The sequence below is a fragment of the Anarhichas minor genome, unplaced genomic scaffold (assembly GCF_050575085.1).
Source record: "Anarhichas minor isolate MPS153535 unplaced genomic scaffold, ASM5057508v1 ptg000027l, whole genome shotgun sequence".
NCBI classification, from domain to species: domain Eukaryota; kingdom Metazoa; phylum Chordata; class Actinopteri; order Perciformes; family Anarhichadidae; genus Anarhichas; species Anarhichas minor.
In genome coordinates, this window is record NW_027466473.1 from 10542064 (window position 1) to 10569739 (window position 27676).

The 27676-nt window shown below is 41.3% G+C and overlaps 3 protein-coding genes and 1 long non-coding RNA gene across 17 annotated transcripts in view; 3 read left to right on the forward strand and 1 right to left on the reverse strand.

Annotated features, from left to right (window-relative positions):
* Positions 1-353: 353 nt before the first annotated feature.
* On the forward strand, positions 354-8440 carry chrne (cholinergic receptor, nicotinic, epsilon). Its single transcript, XM_076101965.1, has 12 exons — positions 354-420; positions 3828-3961; positions 4074-4118; positions 4298-4407; positions 4510-4665; positions 4863-4963; positions 5043-5243; positions 5704-5818; positions 5932-6046; positions 6139-6346; positions 6452-6585; positions 6741-8440. Exons 1-12 carry the CDS (start codon positions 354-356, stop codon positions 6906-6908), a joined length of 1554 nt encoding a protein of 517 aa, XP_075958080.1. The 3' UTR covers positions 6909-8440.
* Positions 8441-9496: 1056 nt separating this feature from the next.
* pld2 (phospholipase D2) lies at positions 9497-24670 on the forward strand. Of its 3 annotated transcripts, none has more exons than XM_076101802.1 (24): positions 9497-9651; positions 13453-13610; positions 13713-13840; positions 14107-14249; positions 14402-14495; positions 14901-14966; positions 15048-15106; positions 15201-15446; positions 15560-15703; positions 15792-15875; positions 16005-16083; positions 16206-16316; positions 16409-16618; positions 16725-16881; positions 16977-17095; positions 17551-17664; positions 18730-18834; positions 19243-19334; positions 19610-19723; positions 20023-20069; positions 20347-20481; positions 21546-21699; positions 22088-22205; positions 22292-24670. In XM_076101802.1, exons 2-24 carry the CDS (start codon positions 13481-13483, stop codon positions 22514-22516), a joined length of 2874 nt encoding a protein of 957 aa, XP_075957917.1. In that variant the 5' UTR covers positions 9497-9651; positions 13453-13480; the 3' UTR covers positions 22517-24670. The 3 variants fall into 3 exon arrangements, with proteins under 3 accessions (XP_075957917.1, XP_075957919.1, XP_075957918.1); XM_076101804.1 differs by having other exon boundaries at positions 16409-16585; XM_076101803.1 differs by having other exon boundaries at positions 9500-9651; positions 13458-13610.
* Positions 20639-26890, reverse strand: LOC142960153 (uncharacterized). 3 transcript variants are annotated; one of them, XR_012956290.1, is made up of 4 exons: positions 26653-26890; positions 22287-23225; positions 22085-22181; positions 20639-21679 (listed from the first exon to the last, which is right to left on the reverse strand). It is a non-coding gene; the product is annotated as an uncharacterized LOC142960153 (long non-coding RNA). The 3 variants fall into 3 exon arrangements; XR_012956291.1 differs by having other exon boundaries at positions 22287-23045; positions 23164-26883; XR_012956289.1 differs by having other exon boundaries at positions 22287-26868.
* Positions 25531-27676, forward strand: part of mink1 (misshapen-like kinase 1) — a 30172-nt gene continuing 28026 nt past the window's right edge. For 3 of the 10 annotated variants that reach the window (XM_076101795.1, XM_076101794.1, XM_076101796.1), the window contains exon 1: positions 25550-26877. In XM_076101795.1, coding sequence (XP_075957910.1) covers positions 26821-26877 — 57 coding nt within the window. In that variant the 5' untranslated portion in view covers positions 25550-26820. Of the gene's footprint in view, positions 26878-27676 lie in introns of all 10 variants that reach the window. The other 7 variants (XM_076101797.1, XM_076101800.1, XM_076101798.1 and 4 more) reach the window with 5 other exon arrangements.

The following is a 27676-nucleotide window of genomic DNA, read 5'->3' on the forward strand; positions in this document are numbered from 1 at the left end:
TTCATCATATTGGAGTTAAACAGCATAAAATCTAACTGTTGCCTACATTTTGTCATAAAAATGCTTTAAATAACTGGCATCGCCTCAGATAGTTGTTGTCTAATGATCGTGATGATGATTATTGTGGGTGACCGCAGTGTGACTTGAAGTCCTGGTTTAGTGCTTCCCAGCTGCTGTGAAATCTGAGCCATGGATAGCAACAGCCGGGGTGGGCGACAGTCAGAGCGTTCGGTTGAGGGATTTAGGGCTCTTCCTCTCCGTCTTTACTCTCTCTCTCTCTCTCTCTCTCTCTCTCTCAAACTTAATATTTAGATTGAGTGCAGTGCCGTGCAGTGGAGTGGTCTTGGGACGTGATGGCAGCACGCAGGTTGTGGATATTTTATGGAGTCGTAGCTGTTCTCGGGACTTTAATGGTTCAGGGTAAGTGGCGTATAGTGTCAAACTTTTGGCACATCCTCATCGACTGGCTCGCTTCCTTTTTAGCGCAAAAGGCCTGATGATCAGCAGAAGATCAGCGTTCAGAGAGACAACCAGCTCTAAAACTCTTACTACATTGTTTGGGATACCAGAGAAAACTTACTTTAGACCCTCGGGAAAACTTGTTAAAACTTCAACACACATACTCTTGTAAATCATTGAATTTGTGTAGATTATACACATTTTTGACTATTTTGTAATTTTCCTTCTGTTGATCTGCGAGCATACATGCAGTTAATCTTTAATATTTTACATACTGCTGTAGGGGAGACATAAACTGGCTTTTTGTTGACATCCGTGCACGACACCATGCACTTAATTTGTAGACTTGCATGACTTTGTAACACATGTAGCATACAAGGCAAACCGGATATAAAACATGTTTGGGTTTTTATCTCTTCTCGCATACAGTAAGTGCGCTGTCCACAGGGATCCTCTGTTCCATAACCTGTCCCATGATTAAGTATTGCTTTGAGTAAAGTCAATGCAGTTAATAGGCAGAGCGTCGTCTGTGCTTTGTCCTGAGAGCAGCAGTACCGGAGTGTGTAAAAGCTGTTCTGATGACATTCTGCAACAGGAAGGTACCAAACGCTGTAGTGGAAGCAGAAGTGAGAGCCTCGGTGTGATGGAAGTTTGAAAACATACGATTCTACAAATCCATTTGGCCACTCAGGAGGGAAGAGGTGTGACGGAGTTGCTCTCGACAGCTGTAGACAAATCTCCTGTCCATCTTCTTGGCAGAGGTCACCGGAGTAGTTTAAACATTCCGGCATGCACGAGACAGACCCTGAAATGTAGACTTCTGGAAAGCATTCATTAGGATGCTGGAAATAGGAGTGAGGACGTCCAGGAGGAACAATGCAGACGCTGTCCTAGACGAGCTTTTTACGCCCTTACTGATGAACACATTGTTGTTGCGATTCACTGATCAAATTGACAATATCACTGTCAAGTGCAAAACTTTAGATGAGGCCATTTGATCTCTATACACTTAGAGCAACAGCTGTACTTACAATCTTGATATTAATTAACTCAATCAAGCTGCAAAGTTAGTTCTGATATTAGGAATGAACTCTTCTCCTTGTGTCCTCATCGAGCGATGATCACACAGTGATGTGTGGTGGACTGGAAAGCGTCTGACTGCTAACAGGCCTTACAGGAAACTCTTTCTTCTTCTTGCTCGATCAAATTCCATTCTCTTAGCTTCTTTTGTTCAAAATGGTCGCATAAATAGGAGTGTGCATTGGACAACACGGTCAACTAGGGTGAGCTCGGTTTGCCTTTACCCTAGTCAAACAGTGAAGTTGTAATGTTTACCTGGTGGCCATGTTGTCCTGACCTACCGTATGGCCTGCACTCTGGTCACCTTAAAGGGTCTGCTCAGGTGAAGCACATATATTTTCTCACTCACAGCTAGTGCTATCTAGCAATGTTATCTGCCAAAGTTACGAGATATCTGATCCATTTGACCATTTTGATCAGCACTGCATTCCCTCAGTGGTCACCTGCAGGCTCTGTTGCTTTCCCATCATCCCATTTTTTTTTTTAATGGGTTTTTGGTTAGGTGCCTGAAATATGGTTTGTGGTTAACACAAGCTCAAGAGAGTTTAACGCTTTGTTCTACGATATGAAACCTGACGGAAGATACCCCTTGTTGTGAATTTTGAAGCTTTTAAGTGTTATAAAAAAGGCGGTTGCAACCAAGTTGCTAAATAAGCCTACAACACATCATCATCACACCAACTCGTCCACTTTCACTGGCTCGTTGTCTATACTCGCGCTCATGCAACTGTGGTGAAGTTTGTTTACAGCCTAATTTGAACTTTTTGCTTCTGCCGATTGCATTCACGCTTCAGAAATCACAAAAGTGGTGTTTCATCTTGTGAAGATGATCCTGCTAAACAAAATGTGTCATTATCATAAACGTTTTTTTTTTTGCCACAGAGTTTATTTTCTGCAATAATCCCAAATCTAAAGTAAAAAATCCCCCTTTTTTTTTGAGGTAACCATTGCAAGGCTAGCCTTCAAAAATACGCCATCCCTGATCCGTGTGAGTTGAGTAAGACATCACATGTTGTGTGTTTCTCACTCTACCATTGTAGAGTGCATCCCTGTTTCCTAAAAAAATGACATCCCCATACAACTATTCTGCATTCAGGCTGTAGTGCTAGTAATATTTTGTTTTATACTACAATGCCAGCATTGCTATGGAAATGTGTCTTTGCAGTCGTCCATCATTCCCACACTGTTCTCCTGTTATCTACTTATTTTTGTAGATGGATACAAAAATCATGGAGTGCTATTCTACTGTATTATTATAGATATATTGTAGCAACACCAGAGCAGATGCTACTACTAGTAGGCAAGGCTGTCAACTTTCTGTTTACATTTCAAAGACCTAAAGGGACGCTTCAGTGCTTCTGGATTTTGATGAAATACACAGGAATTACACTTTTTTGTTTACCAATATTTAATCATTAACAACTGGCAAACCCTTGGAAAGTGAGAAGTCTCTCCAGTGTCATCACACAACGCCCACTACACAGATTATGAGTTACGATTATAGCTCGAAGCTATGTGACATGTTTGTGCCTGATTGGACCAGGCAGACCTGGGAAGGAATCGATCACGGGGGACGACATCTTTACTGCTTCGTTGTATGTGTCGCATCTTTGCTTAATGGTGGAATTGATGATTATTGTAGATGACCTGAGTGTGTGACTTAAAAGTGTCCTAGTTTCGAGTTTCCCAGCTGCTGTGTAATCTGAGCTACGGATAGTGACAGCTGGGAGGGAAGAGGCAATGTGTCGGAAATAACCTCTGCCTTAGTCCCTCTTCAAGTTTACACTGAAATATAGTGTAGCGGAGGAGGACAGACAGATCGCATTGTTGCCTTTAATTAAGTGCCGTTTTGAGCATCTTTACTCTTCTGTAGGCTCTTCATACACATGATATCACATGTCAAGTCGGCTTAAAACGTTTGTGTTAAAACATACAGTATAGGTGCTTCTAAGTACATACAGAAATAACTTATTTTGCATCTGCACTTCCTTTTCTCCACATTGGCAAGAGCATTTTTCTTTAATGATCTCAAAAGCGACTATTCAATCAACTGTGGACAAGATTGGAAGGTAATGACAACATTTATGATCGCAGGGTGTCAGTGTTAATATTTGAGAGTACAGATATACACATTTAAATAAACGGACCCAAACTTAGTTTACCTGCCTTTCAGACTGAATACTATTTAAGATGTTTCTCCCCCCTCCCGTCGTAAAATATTAATCAGACGTAATTCCATCACAGTAGTAGGTAAACGCACTCCATTTCTCATCTTTGTTTTCATGCAGTGCAGTGCAATGAGGAGTCCATTCTGATCGGCGACTTGTTCAAAGGCTACAACAAGAATATTCGTCCAGCGGTTCACCCTGAAGACAAGCTGGACATTAAGATCAAGCTGACCCTCACGAACCTCATCTCCCTGGTGAGAGCTCTCTCTTGTTGCATCAAAGCCTGGCTGCAACACTGCCAAACAGCTAATTTACATCTACATATACAGCTCAAATATTCACACTGCTTCTTCACTTATACCGCAGAACGAAAAGGAGGAGACTCTTACGACTAATGTGTGGATTGAGATTGTGAGTTTTCCCTCTCTTCATATTTCTATGTTTTTGTGTCTTTTGTACAAATCCTGGTCAAACTTTTGGGAGTAAGGTTAATTTTGCCTTGCGGACTCTGTCCTGCTCCCTTATTCAGCCCTCGGCTGTGTCTCATTTTTAATGTCACTGTTGACCTTTCTCTCAAATGTCATCGACAGCAATGGTTTGATTATCGCCTTGCCTGGAACAAATCTCACTATTATGACATTGAAGTTATTCGTGTTCCGTGCAAGACTGTTTGGCTCCCTGACATTGTCCTGGAGAACAAGTAAGGCAGTGACACCGTGCATTTTTTCCTCGCCTGCAGTGTCATCATACATAATCTAGTCTGGTGTCAGCTGTTTCTGTTCTTTACCCTCAATCTCTGCAGCATTGATGGCAAGTTTGATGTGGCTTACTACGCCAATGTGTTGATCTACAACACTGGTTGGATGTACTGGCTGCCTCCTGCTATCTATCGCAGCACTTGTGCCATTGAGATCACCTTCTTCCCATTTGATTATCAAAACTGCACGCTAGCATTCAGGTGAGGAACAATTATATCATTCCAATATATAAACTATATATATTTGTTGGTTTGTTTTATTTCATACATGGAGCCTGCATGGGTTAAACAAATAGCAAACCCCAATAGAGGGCTACAAACATGCTCATAGAACTGGAGTTACATCCAGGTAACAACCATTTTCTGTTCTGTTCTATCCTCCCTGCCACGACCCCTAGATCCCAGACGTACAGTGCCAATGAAGTGGACCTCATCTTGGCCGAGGGAGATACAGGCGAGATTATTGAGTGGGTGGACATCGACCCCGAGGCTTTCACAGGTAGAGTACGTCCGCATTCAACACTCTAATTTCCAAAGCACACAATTCCTCTCCAGCTTATTCTGTCTTCACCCCTCAGAGAATGGCGAGTGGGCCATCGTCCATCGTCCAGGCAGGAAGATGATCAACACACGGTACACCCCAGATGACCTAGAGTATCAGGAGATCTTGTTCAATCTGGTCATCCAAAGGAAGCCCCTCTTCTACGTCATCAACATCATCTTGCCCTGCTCCCTCATCTCCTCGTTGGTGGTGCTAGCCTACTTCCTACCTGCACAAGGTCAGTGAAGCTGTTGTCTAATTCCCACCAGCTGTTAGATTATTATTGTTTCAGATGAGGCGATATTATAATAACGTTATAAAATACAAAGTGTCATAACGTTGGACTTTGGACATAAAACAAAATAATTATTCATTCTAGTTACTCTTATTCTGACTAATAAAAAAAAGACCAGAATTAAAGGGTATTTTTTTATTGACTCTTCTTATATAAACAATAAAACAGAGTAAGTATAGTCAGTAAGTATGTTGTCAGAAAAATTCCGAAGAGAACACTCTTTGCAGATTTGTTTTCAGTATAACGTTTTATCATTATCCCTGTAGAATTATTTGCTATAATAAAGTGCCTGAGCACAGAGAATGTACTGAGAGTATTGGATCGCAAAGCTGGTATGTTTTTTTAATTTTTTTTAATTTGCTGTGTTCCTCTGTCTCCTAAGTCTCTGTTGTCTCCTCCACAGCCGGGGGACAAAAGTTGACCGTGTCCATCTCTGTCTTGCTGGCTCAGACTGTCTTCCTCTTTCTTATTGCCCAGAAGATCCCTGAGACGTCTCTCTCGGTCCCTCTCATCGGCAAGTGAGTCTGTGTGTGTTCTCTGCTGACCTCTGCTGGGCTTCTTTCTTTTCTTCTTTTCTTTAATCCATACAGTTTGAGTTTCCAACACAGATCTTATCTTTGTTCTCCATCAGGTACCTGATCTTTGTCATGTCTGTCACTACTCTCATTGCCACTAATCAAATAGTGGTGCTGAACTTCTCCCTGCGTAGCCCCAGCACTCATACCATGTCAAATACCATCAAACATGTAAGTGTATTCTATGCAGCAGAATTGAGTCAAATTGGTCTATTGAAGAGTTATTTTGTGTCAACTTCTGTTATCTTCTTTGCCTCCCGCAGGTGTTCCTGGAAATGGTACCTCGCTTCCTGGGCATGCCCCCACTGGTGGATGACAGTGAGGTGACAACCGAGGTGAACGGAGTGAGGGAGCGGCGGCGCAGCTCCTTTGGCCTCATGCAGAGAGCAGAGGAATATGTACTGAAACAACCTCGCAGTGAAATGATGTTCGACAAACAAAGAGAGAGGCATGGTCTCACACGATCCATTGGTAAGATGTCTATTTTCAAACCTATGACCCATCTCTAAAATCTAACCAGCCATCAACGTTGTGGCTACACTATTCTGTCTGACTCTGGGTCTCCTTCCCCCCTAGTGGATAATATGGATGTCAGCAGCACAGCCAACCTGTATAAGAGTTTGGCCCAGGCTGCCCCCGAGATCAAGCAATGTGTGGATGCCTGCAACTTCATTGCTGAGAGTACGAGACAACAAAATAACATTGGATCTGTGAGTGTCACTTTAAACATTTAGCCAACATCGATTTGATTTCAATTCTTTTTTTTTTATATGTCTATTGATTTCATGTTTTCCTATCTATAGTGGTTTTAGGCTAGCAGTTATCTTAGTCCTTTAATCAATATTCACTTGATTTCCAAACACAGGAAATTGAAAACTGGGTATTGATTGGGAAGATGATCGACAAGGTGTGTTTCTGGGCTGCCATTCTCCTCTTCATCATCGGCACAGTGTGGATCTTCCTAACGGGACACTTCAACCGGGCGCCTGAATTCCCATTTCCGGGGCAGAGCAAAAAATATGTTCCGAGTTAAAAAAAGACAACTACAAAAAATACCATTTTGCTCTGATGAAACCTTTGCGAGGGTCACTGTGCCTCATGCTGTCGATAAGGCTGAGCGGTCTTGCTCATTGAGTCCCAGGCTCAGATTCGGGGTCGAGTTAGCAGACTCTAACAACAGAGATTTAACAACAAATCTGACTGTGTTCATGTTCACAGCTCGGACTTCTCTTTGTGAACACTTGTCAGGCAGCTGAGGGTTTTTCATTCAAACCTTCAACTTAGTTAGAGCCAAGTTCTTCATTTTAGTGCAAGTTCTTTGGGTGTATACATTACATGGGTGCAACAGGTCTAGTTAGAAATAGTGATATTTGAATTCATAATGATAATCATCATCATTACCAAGTACAATCAATATTTGTTTTGTGGTATAAAAGAAGCAAGTTCAGACTTCAGGTCAGAGGTGCGTTTAAAAAAATAAATGCTGAAGGTGTTTCCTCACCATGCTGAGGAAGTTCTTTCTGTTGACGCAAAGAATTTTTCATACCAAAACTACGACGGCATTGGGTACTGTATTGCATGGATCCATAAGCACGTAGAACCGGATTCATAAATAGCAGTAAAGAAGGTTATTTAACTGATTAAGTGATTTTATTTACACATGATGTGCTGAGGTTGTCAATCTTTCGTGGGCTTTAAGAATCGTCCGTGTATCACACTGAAACACATATCTGATAAAGCCTGGAGACGTTTCCCTGCATGTACTATGTCTTATATTTGGGGAGCCTGTAGCCTACATGTAACTTGAGCCAGCCAACTCTGAATCAAAGCCTTATTCTTCTTACTTTGACTTATTTATCAGAAAGTCTTGTTAGGGGTAGATGTCTTGGAGCGACATTGTCTTGATTCATTGTGCCATGCTTTTTTTTTTTTTTTTTAAATAAACATTTTATTTTGTGCATTGTGACTTGCTGGATCAATTTATTGCAAAGTGTAAGCTGTTAGAAAAACCCGCCTTACATATAAAATGAAGAAAATCTCATCTTGAATTGTATGTCAAAGTAGTTGTGCACGTAGTACTTCACAAGCTACATCCGATCGTGCCACATGCATCTCAGAAAAGACAGGAAATGATAATAAGCAGTCACCGCAGCATTGTGGTTAAAAATGCTTTGTGTATCTCTGCTGCTGTTCTTCAGCGATTTTGAAACTTACGCACTCTCAGCTAAAAGTGTAAACATAATGCAAAACTCCTAAAAAAAAAAAAAAATGTTGTAATCCGATTATTATTGTCACGTATGTATCAACTGGATGCTTAAAAAAAACATACGGTTAATTATCAGCATGCTCGGTGTCTGTGATGTGATACTGTGAATCATTTCTAAATCACTAGTTAGACTTTTGGTGTGGTTGAACACTCCCATGTGGTGTGAACATGTATTACACCAAAGCAGAAAGGGCTTTTTTTCCCCAGCAACAGTGACACACTAGAAGTGTCTCAGACTGTTACCAATGTATGCTTATATCTTGCAAGTATTTTTCTTTTATCCTATAGTTTATTTTACCAGTCCCCCTCAGTCAAAGTGTTCCACTAAAAATAAGTCTGTTTATCTGTAGGCCTATATATCACCTCATTCATCTTACAGGTCCACAAGTTCAGTCAGAGGAATGGGGGAACACAAAAACAATTGTTACCACATAAGTGGAAAACATGAGTAACCTTCAGAGGGGATATTAATGCAATCAAAGATGAATCTTTATTCCATCCATGGGGACGATTTTAATGTCATCAACAGTCTTGATAAGGGTGTGGGGAACACATTTGGATTTTTGGTGATTGTCTAGTGACAATTAAATCACTGTCTAGCGTAAAGTCAGATTGCATGTCATTACGTTTTTGAGAGTAGTAATCAGTCTGCTTCTCCTGTCTGTAAGTGGTGGTGTAGTTTAAACACGATCATTAAGCTACGTGTGTGCGGATGAATACATGAGAACTAGAATTGTTAACCGTTAAAATTAAAAGAGGATTTCCCAGAAAAGCTTATATTTTGTGGCTTGTATTTAAAATGTAAATGTTGTGGGACAGTTCAACCTAGGACAGCTGGCACGACATGTAAACAGTCTTCCGGTTCTTCCGGTACTTCCGGTAAGTCCACCTTACAACGGGAACGTTTAAACGTAAAAAAACCCCCCAGAAAATCAGTGTCTGATATTTGCAAGCAAGCTTTTCATTTAGAAAAGACGAACCGGAAATATGTTCCGTGATTCACGTCAGTACAGATAATAAGTAACGCTGTCACGTAACGTTAGCTAGTTTCATTGGAGCCCACCTCCTCCTCTTTATGTACCTCATGATCTAGTGTGTGTGTGTGTGTGTGTGTGGCGGCGGCGGCGGCGGTGGCCCGTCAGGACTTGTCGTGCTTTGTCGTGAAACTTTTGTCACGCGAAAAATAAGCACGCTGTGTGGTTTGTGAATAAACATCATGTGCTTTTTGTCAAATCGGATTTAAAAATAGGAGACAAGATGTGCTAAGCAACAGCTACCCCTTGCTGCCGTATATTCCCTTTTCTTTTGTCCTCCTCCACACTGTGGCCCACTGGACACCCTGTGGGAGGGGCTACCGTGTGCATCACCCACGGGGAATACGAATGACCTCTTAATTGAGAAAAACGATGAAACCTTACTTTTAGCCTGCATGTAGGCCTAATTACATGCTGTCTTTTCTGTCCCCGCGCGTGGAATAGCTGTGTGTCCCGAGTCGGTATTTGAATTGAACGTAAGTATCTCCGTGGGCCTAACTAACTAAATCAGACGGATGTTACACTCCTCTGAGCTGTCGCAGCATTGCATATTCAAGGATATGAGTCCAGCTGCGGGACTTCCACGCCACGGAGGCACGAGCACCCAGCGCCTATAGCTTGTCGTCGGTGTGTGTGTGTGTGTGTGAACAGTCGACTTCCGCCAGATGATGTTTGTGGCGTAGTTTTGTAAACTTGAGTTATAGTTTTGTTTTGTGGAATGCGTGGCTGTAGGAAACGAGGCTATGGGTGGAGACGACACAAAGTAGCATTCAGCAATGTCAGCCTCTGGAGTCTGAGCTGCCTTGATATCCGGAGAGATGTCACACAGCCAACACTGTTGTGAGAATTAAGAAAGTGGATCATACAGATTGGGGGTAAATGTAAGATGGTGTGTAGCTCACATAGGCTACACACTTGTCCATACTTTCAAAAAAAAAAAAAAAAAAGCAAAGAGGCAAATGTATGTGTTGAGCTCCAAACTTGTATCTTAACCCACGTGACAAAGCTCGTGACAGTTTACTGTAGTGGGTTAAAAGTGTAGTGAAAACGTTGAGACAGTCAGAAACGATCTGCATTTTAGTCGACAGTTAGTCGACAATCCGCTGGGCTGAGGCGCAGGCGGCGGGTTGACTGTGTCAGCACTGTTGTTTCAGCCACTAGGAATGTGTGACATCCTGTCATTTGGTCGCACGTTTCAGAGTCTGGGGATATACAGTTTGTCTCAGTATGCATTTAAAGGCCACGTGCATGTCTCGTTTCTAAAAGGTCAGGTAAATGATGTAAACACACCATAACTTTCCCATAGAGCAGGGAACATAAAACATCTGTAAAGATCAGGCTTATTTATTCAATATGGCACCTTTTTACAATAAATACTACACTGTATTTACCTCGTTGACCCTAAGAGGGGGAGAAACTAGCTATACCTGAGGTGCAATTTATTTAACTTATTAACATTTAATAATTTAGGGTTATATTGTTCTTCAAGCAGAGTAATAAATGTATCAGATCCTATGTGACAGGTCCGGGCATGGCTACCTTTGGAAAAAAAAAAACTATAGTTAAATTGAGCCACTTTTGTAACTTAGTTACTTTAACCACAGCCAGTAGTGATGAGGCGTACCGACCACGCCCTGGGTACGCCTCTACATCATGGCAGCAGGGTGAGAACTAGTTTGGTCAGCAGTAAAAACAAGATTTCCGGGTGGTGTGTAGTTGATCTTTAGAGCCCCTTTGTGAAATATGTTCATGCTGTTGTATAAACTTTTTAATTATTCTGATGGTATACGTTTTTGTTTGTGGAAAGAAAATAGACCATTCAAAGACAAATCCTGCACATAGGTGCTTTAAATCTCTCATGGCCTTGTCGGTTACTGCTGCTGGCAACATTAAGTGGTAACCGGTCCAGCACCACTGAAACACACACAAAGATTTATGCGATGAACAGTTGGTGTGTAAGATGTTGCTTGGCTCTCAGTAAAAGCACTCCCCTCTGGCCAATTTGGCTCATGTTGTAGAGGACTCTGGGTGGGTGTAGTGTGTTTCACAGGTAGGACGCCTGAGTAAGTTTCACTCCAAAAAACAAGAAAAGCTTGTCAAGTCAACACTCGACTTCTCTGCCTTAAAGGGTTAACGAAATATATTCTAAGATAATTCTGTCATGCACAATATGTATGCTCTGTGGCAATTACAAGTTAGCTTTTCACCTGAGAGTAAAGGCTGATCAGAGAAAAAAGAAGCTATACTGCCAGTATTCATAGCACTCAACAGAGGTTGTTTGGTTAAATATTATTTTTTTCAACATATATCTCTCAACAAACAGCAGTAGATTTAAATGATAGGGTTTAATGTTAATTTGCATGCCAGAATGGCCAAAATATATCTTATATTATAAGTGGAAACAACAAATAAAGCTTGGAAATAGTGACGAATTAGCTCTGCAGCAAACATGACAAAGAAGAAATGGTCCTAATATGGGTTTCATATCAATTAAAACACAACTTGTTCTTTTCATGGTAATCCCTGATGTTAAATATGTTCTCCAGCAAATGATGGAAACTCAACAGAGTGTTGTTCAGCAGTCGTAAATTGAGTCCAGCCTAATAAGCCTAGTGAGTCTTAAACAAAGAAGATATGGTATTCGTTATGAAGGAAATAATTGAATAAACAGTAACTGAGATAACAAATAATCGACAAAAGACATTATTCAATTTTGAAGTAAAAAAAAAACAAAAAACATTTTTAGTGAGAGGAAAGTATGTTTTATTGCAGCTATCACTTGTCCTTTTATTTCTATTAAGTCTTTAGATGCTACTGAAGCTAGCTAATAGTCCAGTTGATGTACCCAGCCAGTGTTCAGTATTGCGCCGGCCTTAACCTGCTAATTACTGTTCAGCCTCTTGTATAGTTTCTCCTTTAGTCAGTGGGTAGATGGGAAACAAGATAGGAATGTATATTTCCTGCTACTGGCCTGCGTAGTGGGGGATGGTATTGCCAAATTGTACAGTCCAAGTGAAACAATTTGGCAAGTACTTCAGTAAAAACCTTTTCTATTTGATTTTTGATTTTTTTTTATATGGCACATATCTTGATCCCAAACTCTACCACTAATATTGAAGTTTAAATAATAGAGCAAGTTCAGAGATAATGCTGAAGTTAATCAAAAAGACAACAGAGTCATATCTGTGTCCTCTACAGCTATAGTTGGAACACTTTTTATTTCTCATGGAATCAAAACTATCGATGAACATTTTTAATTTTCACTCAATTTTGGGAGTCCTTTAGGGTTGGTATTATTAGTTGTTGTTTCATCCCCATTTTCATTCCCAAACTCTCTCATTTTACACACACACACACACACACACACACACCCACACACACACACCCTCCCTCCCTCCCTCCCTCCCCTTTGCCTGGTTGCCCAGGAAACATTCAGCCATTCAAAGACATCTACCCACACACGATACAAAAGGGTTCACACGCACCTTTTTCTCGCGCTGGTGGCTGTGTCCTAGACTTCTCATGTGACGCAGTGTCGATGACTACTCTGCTGCTGGGGCTGCTTCATCTATTGATGTTATTTTTAGTTCATGCACTTCTGCTACAAACTACTGATACTATTAATGGGAGCAGTAGAAGTACTGATACCACCCAAAGGTCCACTACTTTTCCTCAATCAAAGGATAACTGCAAAAACATTGCTTCAGACTTTGCAGCAGAGACTTTGAAATGACTTTAAATGTTTCTAGTTTTAAACGCACCATATAGAATAACACATAGATGATCTGACATCTAAAGTGTAAATAGAATTAAAACTTTGAGGAAAGTTAACAGCCTACTTATAACTGAACTATAGCTACACTGGCAAAAACAGCAGTCATTTGATCATTTCTATAATTAGACATGAAGCCATGTACAGTATAGAGAAAATATACACAGAATCCCTTCAATTAAAATAAAATATACTGTGATATAAAGAGCTTTTTAATTATGTAATTAATGCAGCTAAAACCTCGAACTTGCAGTCTGTGGAGTTACAATATTGTAAGACTCCAAAATATCTCACTTTTGCCTTTATTGGAATACCGAATCACTTAATTGTTAATTTGTTGAGGTGATGAAATGCTGTGATCTCTAAACTTGTGTCTTTAAAATCTCTTTCTGCTGTAGACAGGTCTCAGGTTCACAATTGTTTTGTATGCCTAGTGGTGGGAAGGTGCAAACACTCCGAACTGTAACTGTGAAACTCCCTTTTCTTTTTGTCTTTGCATCATCAGGGCAGCTGGCACTTGCAGCAACAGTGCGATGGCCAGCCCAGACGTGATCGAGCCGGCGGCTCAGAGCTCGACGGCCCAGAACCTGGCCAGAAGGCGCTTTTCTCACGACGTTCACGGCATTTCCGCAGATGAGATAGATGGCCTCATGTCCAGCAGTGGTGAGATAAACGGCCCCTTTTATGAATACGTTTAACCGTTGAAACTCTATTGGCTGCATCAGAAGACTTTTAATCGAAATGTTCTAATCTTCCAATTCGCAGACGGGCGCCCTTTCCTTGTGGTGCATCATCTTCCTGACGTAAAAGAGGAGGGTATACCTTTCTTAATGCCTGGTATACCTATTACATGCAGAGTGGACAACACAGAGAAATACACTACTCGCTCAAAGGTACACCAGTATTTAATCACGTGTGGAAAATAATTTTAAAAAAATTCTTTGGTGGTTGTTAACAAGATGCAAGTATTTATAGAAAGCTTTAGATAATCTTGACCATGTCAATCTGATTTACCGTACTAATGTGATATAAAATCTGCTGCCTGAGTGTTTGAACTTTGAGTTGGTTTGTTTCGAGCCAGCTGGCTCAGCTTCTATAGATATTTTCCTAAATCCAAACCACCATGCTCATGTACATCATTTCAATAACGTCCCTCCAGGTCCGTGTAGGCACTCTGTACACAGTGCAGCTGACACATGGCCACTTCCACTGGGTAGTGAAGAGGAAGTACAAGCACTTCCAAGAGCTGCATCGAGACCTTTACAAGCACAAGATGATACTTCACTTGCTACCTCTGGGAAGGTCGGTGCACTATTCTGTTTATTTCAATCATGCAAATCAACCTCTCGCTCTGAGAGACCTGCAGTGGAAATCCCTGTGATGTGTTGCTCTGAGTTTTTATCGTCAGATTTGTCGAGCACCAAGTGTTTTGAATATTTAAATTTCTCTCAAAGATTTGCAAAGGACAGGCAGCAGCTGAGAGCCATGTCAGAGGAAATGCCCAGCCTACACGGGACTGAACGGACCAGGAGGACCTCCAGCAAAATGGTATCAAACAAATCAATCAGATACACAAATAGTTTACACAGAACACCAAATGCCATTTGAATACACACACTTAATTGATGTTGTGGCAAGATATTAAAATGTATTTTATTCAAAGAAGAAGACTGGTCTTCTTCTCTATTAACCACTGTACATACTACAGCTGCTGTGTTGGTCTTTGCAGAGTCCTTATTCAGGCTGATCAATGTAATATATTTTATTTATCGGAAATATCGTATATATAATATATTTTGGGACTGCCACTTCTTTGCGAAAAAATGATTTCTAATACAATTTAAAATAATTTTAGTTATTTTATTAAATTTAACTGTATTATAAATATCATGTAACACATCAGCTCTACAGAACAAAAACAGTTACACTTATTTACCTGCTTTTCTGTTGCAGAAATACCTTGAGGAGTACCTGAATGGTCTGCTGGAGAACGCATTTTGTAGGAATGACCACAGCATGGTAACGGCTTTAAAACAAAGACAATACAAAGTGGATGTCCTGCAGCACGATGACATTTTCACGTCTACTTTTTTTTTTCAGCTGGAATTCCTCTCCGTCGGTGCTCTCTCCTTCGTCACGGACCTCGGTCCCAAAGGCTTGTAAGCAAACTTACTGAGAGTGTGTGAGGCGCAAGGAAAAGTGTGTTTAATGACCAAGTGCGTGATAGAGATTGATTGTGCCAACTTGTCTCAGGGAGGGGCCCATCTTCAAGAGGTCGGGGGGTCACCGGATCCAAGGCCTCAACTGCATTGGCCATCATCAGCTCTGTTTCCGCTGGTCCCGGCGCTGGCTGGTGGTGAAAGACTCCTTCCTGTTGTATATGGACCGAGACAACGGCAGCATCAACTTTGTGTTGCTGTTTGACCCGGAGTTCAAAGTGAAAGTGGGCCGTGCTCACACAGACACGACATATGGAGTCTGCATTGAGAACTTCACTCGGTAGGTCAGCCGTTTGTTTGCCGATAGGTACTGAGAGCTCCAGCATACTGCATGTATTTTATACCTGAGGTTATGTTGTGTTTGTGACGCGTGGCCTGTTGCTTTTTGTTCAGGAGTCTGGTCATCAAATGCAGCAGCTATCGACAGACTCATTGGTGGAGTCATGAAATCAACCGGCTGGCAGAAACCTCCGACTTTCTCAAAGTGCAACGCTTCCAGGGGTTCGCTCCGCCACGGGAGAACACGCTCACTAAATGGTCAGATACATGTTCTCCCGGAGATTCATCTGTTTTCATATTTCATCCTCATTCATTAAACTTTATGTCTCATGGATTTTGTTTGAAGGTATGTGAATGGAAGTGGCTACTTTGCAGACCTGGCTGATGCTCTCGAACAAGCCAAGGAGGAAATCTTCATCACAGATTGGTGGTAAGTGTCAGCAAGATCTGGAGTCGGTGATGAAGAGGCTTCGTTTTACTAAGTTGGGAACATTTAGATATTTTAGCTACACATGAAGTGTATTTTTAATGTGACTAATGTAAATGTCTTCCCTGTCAGGCTCAGCCCTGAAGTGTTCCTAAAGAGACCAGCCACTGATAACTACTGGCGCCTGGATGAGATACTCAAACGCAAAGCAGTACGAATTCTCTCTGTCTTGTTCTTCTCCTCCATACCAGTTAAATCATTTTAAAATGACAGATTACCTGTGCTGATCAATTTTTCAAGTGGCGTTACCTCTTCTTTAACTCCTTCCTGCAGGAACAAGGAGTCAAAGTGTGTGTTATGCTGTACAAAGAGATGGAGATGGCCCTTGGCATCAATAGTGAGCACAGCAAGAGGACTCTTATGAACATGCACCCAAACATCAAGGTCTGTCACATGCTCATGTAATTTGATACACGCAATTAACCAGAGGCCTCATCTCATGTCTTAACATCAATTTGAACCCCTATGGCCGCCAGGTGATGCGACATCCTGACCACGTGTCCTCTGTGGTGTTGATGTGGGCTCACCACGAAAAGACCGTGGCCATTGACCAAACAGTCGCCTTTGTGGGGGGGATTGACCTGGCGTTTGGGAGGTGGGATGACAGCCAGTACCGGCTGACTGACCTGGGTTTGAGAGAGACGGCCAACAGTGTAAGCGAGGAGGAGCCCAAAGGAGATGCAGTCGTAAGAAACTGATAAAGCATGAATGTGTTAATATTAGTTCATGAACCCGTGTGCTTTCAATATGTCACAACCCCTGCGGACACTAACACATGTCTCTGCTAACTAGGATAATGGTGTGTCTGGTGGTCCAAAACCAGCTGAACCAGATAAGCAAGCAGAGCAGGACCCTGATGACCTGACTGGCAACACTAAACTGTGGTTTGGCAAAGACTACAGCAACTTTATCAAGAAAGATTGGGTCCAACTGGACAGACCATTTGAAGGTAATGTCTTAATCTTCTTAAGTATCCTATACATGCAAACACACTGAGAGGAAAGAGGGAGCTGAAAAGGTTTTGCTTTTTGTATTTTTTTTCAGATAACATCGACCGTACCCAGGTTCCCCGCATGCCGTGGCGTGATTTTTCTGCAGCTGTTCATGGCAGAGCTGCCAGGGATGTAGCCCGCCACTTCATCCAGCGCTGGAACTTCTCCAAGGTCAGACTCAAAGCAAAGCTCTGTTATTTTAAAGCTATACCTGGGTTTTATTCTGACATTAGCATATTACTGTAAACCTCCTCATCATTTTACTGGACCGGAACATCTTCAGCCTTACAAATGAGTCACATATAAGCTTCAGTTGGCTTTAACGCATATTTTACCGTAACTATCCAAAGCACTAATTTGTGTATTATTATTTGAAGCCGTCACATAGTGCTAAAGCAATCTGAGACTTTTGTTGCCTTGGACCTGTTGAAATCGTTCTACTTTATTATGGTATGCTACGCTAACCTATTGGGTTTATTAGCCACAACTACAACAATATGAGTCAGATAGTAAGTAGTAAAACAAAGTGTATCTAACTTTTGTTTTTTATCAAGGCTTCTGTAGGAAACAGGACCAGCAGGAAGGTCGAAAATCTTGCTTTCATTCATTTGTTTTGTCTTCTCTAGATCTTCAAAAACAAGTACAAGGACGAGTTCTATCCTTACCTTCTTCCCAAGACTCACTGCACTGCTGACTCGCTCTCATTCACGGTGCCCGGATCCAGCAAGGCCAAAGTGCAGGTATTTAAGCACCAAAGACCAAGTCACTATGATGAGTCACACATGATGGCAACACAGAAAACAAGCAAAGTATTTTAAGTATGGCTAAGTGCACACATGAAAAAGGGATTTCTGTGTCCAACCAGCCTTAAAGATGCCTTTCATCAGGACAACATCAGGGTTTGAAACCTTGAACTCTCATTTGAGGAAAGGATTATGTAAAATTATGTTGGGGAAACTAGTGAAATGTATTTACTGTAAACAAACAACACCGTTGGCATTTTACTTTGTGAGACACCGAGTCAGAGCTAGCAGGAAATCAAGTGGATTTCTTTACAGTACAACAAAGACACACTGTTCTGCCTTTTTGAAGTGCAGCTTAAGTATTCAGAGCTTTTTTTTGCGATGGCAGTTGGTGGAACAAGAGTAAAGCCTGTGGAAGAAAATCACTTCCAACATGTTTATCCTGTTCAATTAAGCCAGAGAAAACAAATGCACTGCCAAAGACGGGGATGGGGGAGTGGAAGTGGAAGTGGAAGTGTTTCATTTTTTAACGGGCTTCATGGGAAATGTGGTCCAGGTCATGAGAACTGCCAGCGTTAGCAACACAACTGGCATGGCAGAGGCTACCGTCCTCACTCTGTACTGACTGAGTGAGCGTTGGGTAACAATAGCGTTTGCTGTGTGTACTTTCTTCTTCTACGGTGGGCAGTGGCCTGTAACCTTAACCCTTGCTCCTTATTATGCCACAGCTTTCCTATCAGGTTTAGTTAATCCCGTATTCAGGTTTCAGGGACTCAGTTCTCCCATTTTTTTGTTAGAGCTGTATGTATGTAAAGCAGAAGTTGATGCAAGGCACAAGCTGAGTACATCACAAATAGCTTAAACTACTACCAAAAGTGATAGCAGCAGTTTCAGATAAAAGTTTCAGATATAAAAATAAATAGCGTAATAATGCTAAATGCTAAAGTTCCTTGTTCTTCTCTAAAGTCTCGAGCTAAACTTGGATGTTACGGTTGATTTGGTAACAGGCAGTTATTATGATGTGAAAGACGTGTCTCGTGGACTGACTCGTCTCTTCTTCAGGTGTTGCGCTCAGCCGACCGCTGGTCGACTGGAACCAATGAGAACTCGATCCTCAACGCCTACATCCACACCATCGAGAACAGCGAGCACTACATCTACATCGAGGTAATGCAGGAACAGACGAATCCGTACGTCTCTATCAATGCTTTCTAATGATTTGTTGATAGTTTTTCAAATAATAGCATACATGGCAAAAAACAATTGTTACCGCAAATAGTTTTAGTAGCAACACTTAAGAGTGGGTTCTGTTTTGTATAGAAATGCATCTATTTGTATATGAAGATTGGCCTCTCTTTATTTCTGATGTTTCAGCATGTGATTCTTATTTACTTACATAACATTTGACTCTTTCACTTTACGTGACACTGTGAGATTCTGTAGCCAATGTGTGTCTGATCATGAGTTCTCATGAGTCTGAATATAATCACGGCTCGGCCCTTTCCCTGCCAGCTCCCTACCTGTGTTAGCCCTCACCTCATACCGAGCCACCATCTGCCTTTTCTCTGCCCTCAGAACCAGTTCTTCATCAGCTGTGCCGATGATGGGAAGACCGTCTATAATGGGATCGGGGATGCAATTGTGAATCGAATCTTGCGTGCACACAGGTCGGGTTTCATTGCACTAGACAGATTTACGTGGCGCGTTATTTATTTTGCATACCCACGATCTCGAACCGTAAAGTTATAAAGCAGTTTTTCATGAAGCTCATTGTGACATTTAAACATGTCAAACAAAGCACATTTCAAAGAGTATAAACAATGAGTACATTTCAGCATTTTTTCAACAAATCACAACATAGAATATAAATAAGAGTGAAAGGAACAGTCCACTCGTCGTAATGTTTAAATGGTCCACTTGTTGACATTGTGTCTTACTGCAGAGAGCAGAAGAAGTACAGGGTGTTTGTGGTGGTTCCTTTGCTTCCTGGATTTGAGGGAGACATCAATTTGGGAGGTGGAAATGCCATCCAAGCTATTCTGCACTTCACTTACAGGTGAGAGCCTTTTCTTCCCGTTATCATTTATGGACAAAATGCAAAAGTTGAGGATTTGCTTCAAATTTAATTGGGATAATATTCCATTCTTTTAGCTTTTGTGTATTACAAGTAAGTAAGTAAGTAAGAAGTAGCTGTTTCACCAGTTACTTTTTTAGTTATTTAATTAGTAGTTTTAGTTCAAAGTTGTAGCACAAGGCTGGAGTTTCTGTCAACCAAAAGTGCAACTTGATTGATTGATATATTTTTATCCTATAATGTGTTAATCATGTTTTTTTTGTGAATGATTAATCTCCTAGGACCATGTGCCGAGGCGAGCACTCTATTCTCTCAAGACTTAAGGAAGGTGAGTTTTCTGTCACTTGTCTGCTCTCATTTCCACACAAAAATCCACCTGACATCACAAAATACCACCTATTTCCTCTCTGACATGTTTCTTTCTTTTTCTTCGTGTTGCTCCTTTAAACTGAAGCTACTGGTACTAGGTATCTGCCCACCAGTTTCCATTTTCATCCTTGACTTCTTCTTCTTTTCCATTTTAAGAGTCTATGTGAGTTTCCTAATACATTTCCATTGTTTTGCGTTATCCTTTGTGATTAATGTGATTCTGGTTTGCCCCCCAGTTGAGGACCTGTGGACAGAGTACATCACACTCTGCGGCCTGAGAAAACATTCCCAGCTCTGCCAGTCGCTTGTCACAGAGCTCATCTATGTTCACAGCAAGACCATCATTGCTGATGACCGCTGCTATATCATTGGTACGTCACCACTGATGCAAACTCATTCAAAGTTTTATCATTTTGACCTTAAGTCATCATTGAGCTATGAGACTACAGTGTATTTTAATCCATGAGTTTTAGCTGTAGTTTAATAGCACTGTCAACACTTGTAGAATAAAAACATTGCAAGTGGACAAATAGATGGACATTTATTTATTAAAATGAATAATAAAGACAATGACATTTAATATTTAGTTTAAGCTCCTTAAAGTTTAAGTTTAAGCTCCTTAAATTAGGTGTACAAAGGAACACTTGCCCGGGGATACCAAGATCAAGTGTACAGTATGGATATCGAAAAGCTGCACAAATAAAAAGGATCCTCTTTTGAGATTCTGTCATTCGTTTAAATATTTCAGTAGTTAAAAAGTTAAAATCTAAAAAAAGATGTCATGAAGTCAAACCCCATTTGTGATACTAGTTATGGTTGTTCTATTCTTTCAGAAAGTAATTTAAAGTATTTACATTCTGAAATTTTCATTCTTAGTGGTGGAGTCCACCATTCTGGTGCTGGGTTCAGATTGCCTTCACACACACGCACACACACACACGGGATTCACAGGAAACGATGTAAACATGTAATCCTGCGTTTCTATTTGTAATTGTATCTCATTGAGCCTCATTGTTTACTATTCACTCTCCTAATTTTGTCTTAAGGTACTGCTAATGTAAATCAAACTATCCTTCTACTACTCTGTCACATTTAAAGCCGTAAAGAATGCGGTGGTCTTTATTGTGAGGCATGCACAAGGAATGCAATGTATTTCTTCCACAGACTCTGTGATTAGTCAGCTTTGAGTTCTGCACTCACAGACTTCATTTCATTTACAGAATATAAACCTGTAACATTCGAGTTCAAATCCATTTCTGAACAACAAATATACAGATTAAACCGTACCGAACAAGAGAATCCTGGATTCATTGTGAAGAATATTTCCGATATAAAGTTATTTCATAGAGTTGCTTCATGCGTTGAATATGGTTTGACGAGTGACTCCTCTGAAATGACAGATTGTTAATGCTCGTACTTTCCACTTGCTTTCCAGGATCAGCCAACATCAATGACCGCAGCATGCTGGGCAACAGAGATAGTGAGATGGCAGTGTTTGTGGAAGATGAAGATCGGGTCCTTTCCGTCATGGGAGGGCAGGAGTACCAGGCAGGACCCCTCACACTCGCTCTGCGTAAAGAGTGTTTCAGGTCAGGACCAGATATGCAACTCCTGAAATGTGCGTTCTGTTTATGCATGACCATGAACTGTTACTACCTCTAAGGGAGTGTGTCACCTATCTGTCTGTCATGGAAAATATCAAGGCTAGCTTAGCTTGTTTTTATTGAGGAGGGTCGGCTACCAAATGGAATCTGGCAACAAGTGAGGAACCATCTATATTTTTTGGAGACTTACAAGAAAATCATCTCATTTGAAAATGATGTAATATTTTCCTTATGATGAACCTAAATAGTTTCATTCTCACTTAAGGACTTTAAATTATAATGTGACATTACAAGAACGTTTTGGATGTTTGAATGCCCTGTGCTTGCTGAACGTTCGGCCGTTATTTATTTATTTATTTAATTTCCCCACCAGAGTTCTTGTTGGAGCTTCTTCAGACCCCAGTGTCAATGTTGACGATCCAATCAGCGATGAATTCTTCTTCTTGGGCTGGAATGCACCTGCTAAACTGAATGCCACCATATACGACAAGGTATAAACTATCTAAATGATGGTGGATCATAAATCATGATCTTTTTATTCAGGGTTAGATAGATGTAGTTTGTTTTCTTACCCCAGGTCTTCAAATGCCTGCCCGACAACGCTGTCCACAACATGCGACAGCTGAAGGAATACGCCAGCGAGGAACGCCTCTGCGACACAGATCCTGAGCAGGCCAGAGAGGAGCTAAAGGCCGTCCGAGGGCTGCTGGTCCACTTCCCGCTGAAGTTCCTGTGCGAGGAGAACCTGCTGCCTCCACTGAACACTAAAGAAGGCATGGCTCCGGTGGGGCTGTGGACATAACTGCAGCTGAGCTCAGATCAGACCACTACGTAACAGCTAAGGGGCTGCTGCACCACATGCTCCCCGTAGTTTCTAATGTTTAGCACAATAACCTTAAATAGTTCTGACGCTGCAATGGTGAGGAAAGACATCGCCTCAACACAGTTAACGTTTTTTACATTGTCTCTTTGACTGACGATGAGTTCGAACATAACCACTGACATGTCGATTTTTCATCATGATTTAGAGCAGTAGCTTAACCTGAACTGGACAGTTTGTTCGTGATGATCGCGTCTGCTGCATAACTTGCACTACAGTGCAATCTGATCTGCAGGTCTGGTGGTGGTATTAGACACACATAAATGAATGTATGAGTCAGGAGAGGATTGCGAGGTTGTATTGGAAATTAAGCATTCTCACATGATCTGGGAACATAGTGTACATTTATTGGTGCAAGGTTTTTGGGTGGGTGGGTGTCTCTGTCTCTCTCTCGCTATCGCACTCCCTCTCTCCCTCTGAGGCTTCGCCTCTCACTGCAGTGCCAGCAAATCTGTCAGAACATTTGTGGTTGTTATGGTGACGGATATAAAGAGATGACTGGATGGTAGCTGAGACAAAAAACTGGAGAGGGCAGAAAAGGGAGAGTATCGATAAGAGGGATAACTTACTACATCAGGGTGTTGTTTCCGGAAAAATAGACGGTAATATGTTGAAGGAGGACCGATCATTTCTGTGGGAGCAAAATCATTTAAATATTTCTGGATGAATGATCAGGTGGGAAAACTGTTGGAGGGAAAGAAAAGGAGGACAAGATAATTAAAGGTTGCTAGGTTGATTTACGGCTAAATGTTGCTTCTTTTTTTTTCTGAAGTCACCATGACAACCAAAGTGAATTATTATTACATCATTCTGTCAGCAGAACAGAACAAAACATTCCAGCATCCACTTCAGCTATTTCCACGCCGGCTCCTCAATTCCGTGTCCAGGTGCCATAAAATGTCTCCCATATCTACACTTTTTTCCCACGGAGCAACATCAAGTCTTGAATCACAAAGAGTTTTAGGTTTTGTTTCAATATTGAGCAAGTCTTGCACTGGATAAACATGTAGCATCCATATTGCATTGACTAATTTGGAAATATCATGTAATAACTTGTAGCAAAGCAGGACCTGGAACAGAGTCTTGCCAAGTTTATCAGAAACTGCAAAGCTCCTGTATGATGTCAAGATTTTAGATAACAACCAGCAGCGAGGCAGACAAAAGGCAGAATGTGAGGCTTTTGAATGGGACTTTATCTTTTATACTCTTTCGTGGTTTTCTCATTGCATTTAAAAAAAAAGAGATCTGTATGTTTATGGAGACTTAAAATATTGGATTGATGTGCATGGCATTACCATAATCCAGTTCATAATTTTTTTTTAAATTGCTGAATATACGACAGTGAAATACACAAACTTCTTTGTCCATGCAGAATTTGTTGTCAACAACACTACCAAGGTGGTTACAGCGTCTAAGGAGTACTTTTGGAACACTAGGCACAGGGGGTAAATTGGCACCTCTCCAGGACCAATCAACACTCCGCACTTGGTCCGTACAGGGACTTGAACTTGAACCCTCCGGTTCCCAGGCCTGGTCCATACTGCTGCTCCAGAGCCAATGCATCAGTGAATCTGACAGATGACAAGTGTCACACATGAACTCTGCCTTGTCACTACATGAAGCACCTTTCACAGAGGAAGATATTAAAAAGACACTATGAGTTCTTGCACACTAGAAACTGGGTATTTGCTTGGACCTGTCTTTTACAGCACAAAAGGGTTATACTTTGTTTAAAGATTCTACCGAAATGTCTGTGATATACTGAGAACCTTGTACTGTTTTACCATGATTTTTGTTTTTATTGGACTAATAGCCAGCATTACCAGTACATTTTTATCAATAAACTACTAACAGAAACTAAACAAAAAAGTCACCATGTGAAAATCTTTATGTATGAAAACCTGCAGATCTTGGTTATTACCTTAGGGTTGCTGATGTATAGCCTACTAACACTGAGGGTTAGAGAGATAATAAATATTCTTACTTAATCATTTAAAAACGATTATGAACAATCTCAACTTCAAGGTATGTTATTTTTCTTATTTCCTCAATAAACTTATTTTTATGGAGTTTCAATGTGACTTTAAAAAAAATAATTTAATCAAAATGGCCATGGGTATCAAAAAATAGCCTTCCACAGCCAGAACTACTGATACCATCTAGAGACAGGAAAAAAACAACTGTGTGGAGGCAAACATTCTAATCCTAAAATTCAAGGATCTTTTGTCATTATGCAACACAAGGATGCACAACAACATTTTGTTGTAGCCCATTTTCAACACAACAAACACATGGCAAACAAAACAAAAACAGTAGCACATTCCTGCATCACAAGGAATGTAAACAGCAGCAACAAAGTGGTATCACTACTTTAAATTCCATCCTTTATCTGTTCATTCTTGGAACAAATAGTGTATTTTAATAGATCATTTTGAAGACCGAGTGTACATAGAAACTGCACTTGTAAATGGGGACTATTTAACACAATAAATAAGTTAATTTAATACATGAATGCTGACATCTTCAATAAAACACCATGCTAGATTGTTTTTTAACTCTTTGTGGACAGCTTTAGACTTGAATCATGCATTATTGATGAGCATTATGATCTGTTGAAGATAAAGTAGGCCTGTCTTAATGTAAAATAACTAGTTGGCATAAAGCTCTTAGGATAGCAGACACATCAGAGCAAAACAAAGAACAGGAAAGGGTCAATTAGTTACTAATAGCCACAGACACACTAGGATACATTGCAGTGTGTTCTTTAGTTATCCAGCAGAATTGTATTTTAATTTAATGTATTTTTGAGACGGAGTAGGTCATTGCAGGACAGGTCTGTCAGAGGACGACCTCGGCTGTGCTGCTGGGAGCAGACAGATGCAGTTGCGTTCCGCTGTCATTTTACAGGTAATTTGTCCCTGATGAAGCGCCGTAGTCGTCCAGAGCAAAACACTTGAGGCGTGTGCAGCCAATCGTCAGTACAACCCCGCAAGACTACAACAAGGCTGGGAGTGGGAGGGAGGACTCGGGAAGCAAAACATGGCGAAATAACAAGTTTAGCTGTCGCCGCTTTTGGAACTGCACCGTGTCTTTAGTGTTGGAGTATAACTACCAGTTCATACAAATAGGACGCGTTAGCACGAAGGCAACGCTTAACTTTAAAGAGTCGTTGGCCCCAATTTAAGTATTACGGCGGTGCCTCGCGAAAAAAAATAAAAAAATAGTGCTCGTCTGCTTGCCTGCGCTTTTCCCCCCGGAAGGTTGTGGCGGTGCTAGGCGCGACTGTCAACAGAGAAAATGGATGAAGAAGGAAAGTTTATTCTGGAAAAGACTATTTAGCCGACTAGCTTAGCTACGTTAGCTAGCCAGTTAACGTGCGGTTGATTGCACGCACCTGACTCGGTGTTCGGACGAACGTGCGCTCCGGGTCCAAACTGAGGAATATTTAAGTCGTGTTAACAAGTTTGACAACTGCAGTCGCGAATGATCGTATTTCAAACGAGGCCATTATTTTCATTTTCCGCACTTTGTCTTTATATTTTGGGAGGACACACATTTGAGGCTAATATTGACAGCCTGACAGACGGTTCTGGTGCGGACGGACCCGGACGCCATCACATCAGACGTTGCGTCCCTCCTTAAAAAAACAACCATTGCGCTGTTGAGCCGTAAATGTTGTTTTCTACTAGGAATGCTTCAGTGACACACCAGTCCTATCGGGTAGTTTAGACGCAGCATTCTCTCACACATGACATTAGCTGGATGTTGTACAGCAGCAGAGACGTCTTGTCAAAATGAACGCAGCAAGGTGTTCAACAACAGTGGAGGTGCATCGCGTTGTTGGTAGAACGGTACCGATGGCCGGCTAACGGTGACGTTACCACTTTGTTGATATCTCTTGTGTGAAGTTAAACTGTATTTTGATTAAATATTGTAAGCAGGATTTCTGTAAAAAAACAACAACTGCGGATAACAGTGTAGCTCTCGTGAGCTAGCCAGCTGGGTGCGCCTGTGTGCAGCTCTCTATCTGCGATGTGTTCGCTAATCTAAGTGCTAACCGTGTTGTTCCGCAACCGTTTCTGCACATTGGACAGCCCGTTTTGCTGAATTTAATCCATAGATAACGCCGGTCTCGATCGCTGTAGCAGCCGCTTACAATCCCCGTCAGTACTTCTTGTCAAATATCTGGCTAACTTGGTAGCTAAGGCTCTAAGTTTTCAACAGCTATGTCTGAAAACGCCCCCACACGAAGCCTGGACGACATAGACCTCGCCGCTCTGAGGGTGAGTATTTGTTGTTGTTACGATACGTGTGCTGCACTTTATTCATGTAGAATGATGGCAGACGGGACTCATTGGATGTTATGTCATATGAACTGAAGTGTCGGTTTGCCGCCTGACACAAGCACGACCATTCAACACCCACGCGACAAAAGTTGAGGTGGAATAAACGTCCCTTGGCCCTGCATTGCTGTAGGCAGCTGAGCTGCTTCAGTGTCACAGATTCACCTCAGAGATCAACGAATAAAGAAGCGAGTTTACAGCCTGGACAACTTTTAGTGATTAGTGCATTAATACAAAATAAATATAAAAACACGGGAATGAAGGCTGCTTCTGTTGCTTGTGCATCACCTGAAACTCTTTGCCATTGTCATGTAGTTATTAGTCTGTTTTTTTTTAATAATGTATTTTTAACTAACGTTACCAGTTCTAAACTCTTGAGATTGAGATGCACAAACACGATCTCTATTGTTTAACATATTGTTGTTTGCAGTGGTGGGCCTTCAGGGCCAGCTAAGCCTTCTCTGCTGGCCTAAACAGAATCACAAAGTTATAGCTATTTTATAATTTAATAATAATAAAGATTCAGCCCTTATTTCTCTATGCTATGCTATGCTAACCTGAGGACGCCGGCGAACGACCGCAAACGGCGGCCGGCGTTGAACGCCCGCAAACGGCGGCCGGCCCCAGCTGCTTTTTGTTATTGTTCCAGTTCAAAAGGTCACACATCCCGTTGTCTGTTATGTGAGCGCAGTCCACCGAAAACATTATATTTCCCACAATTTAAGCTTCTGCATTTTCC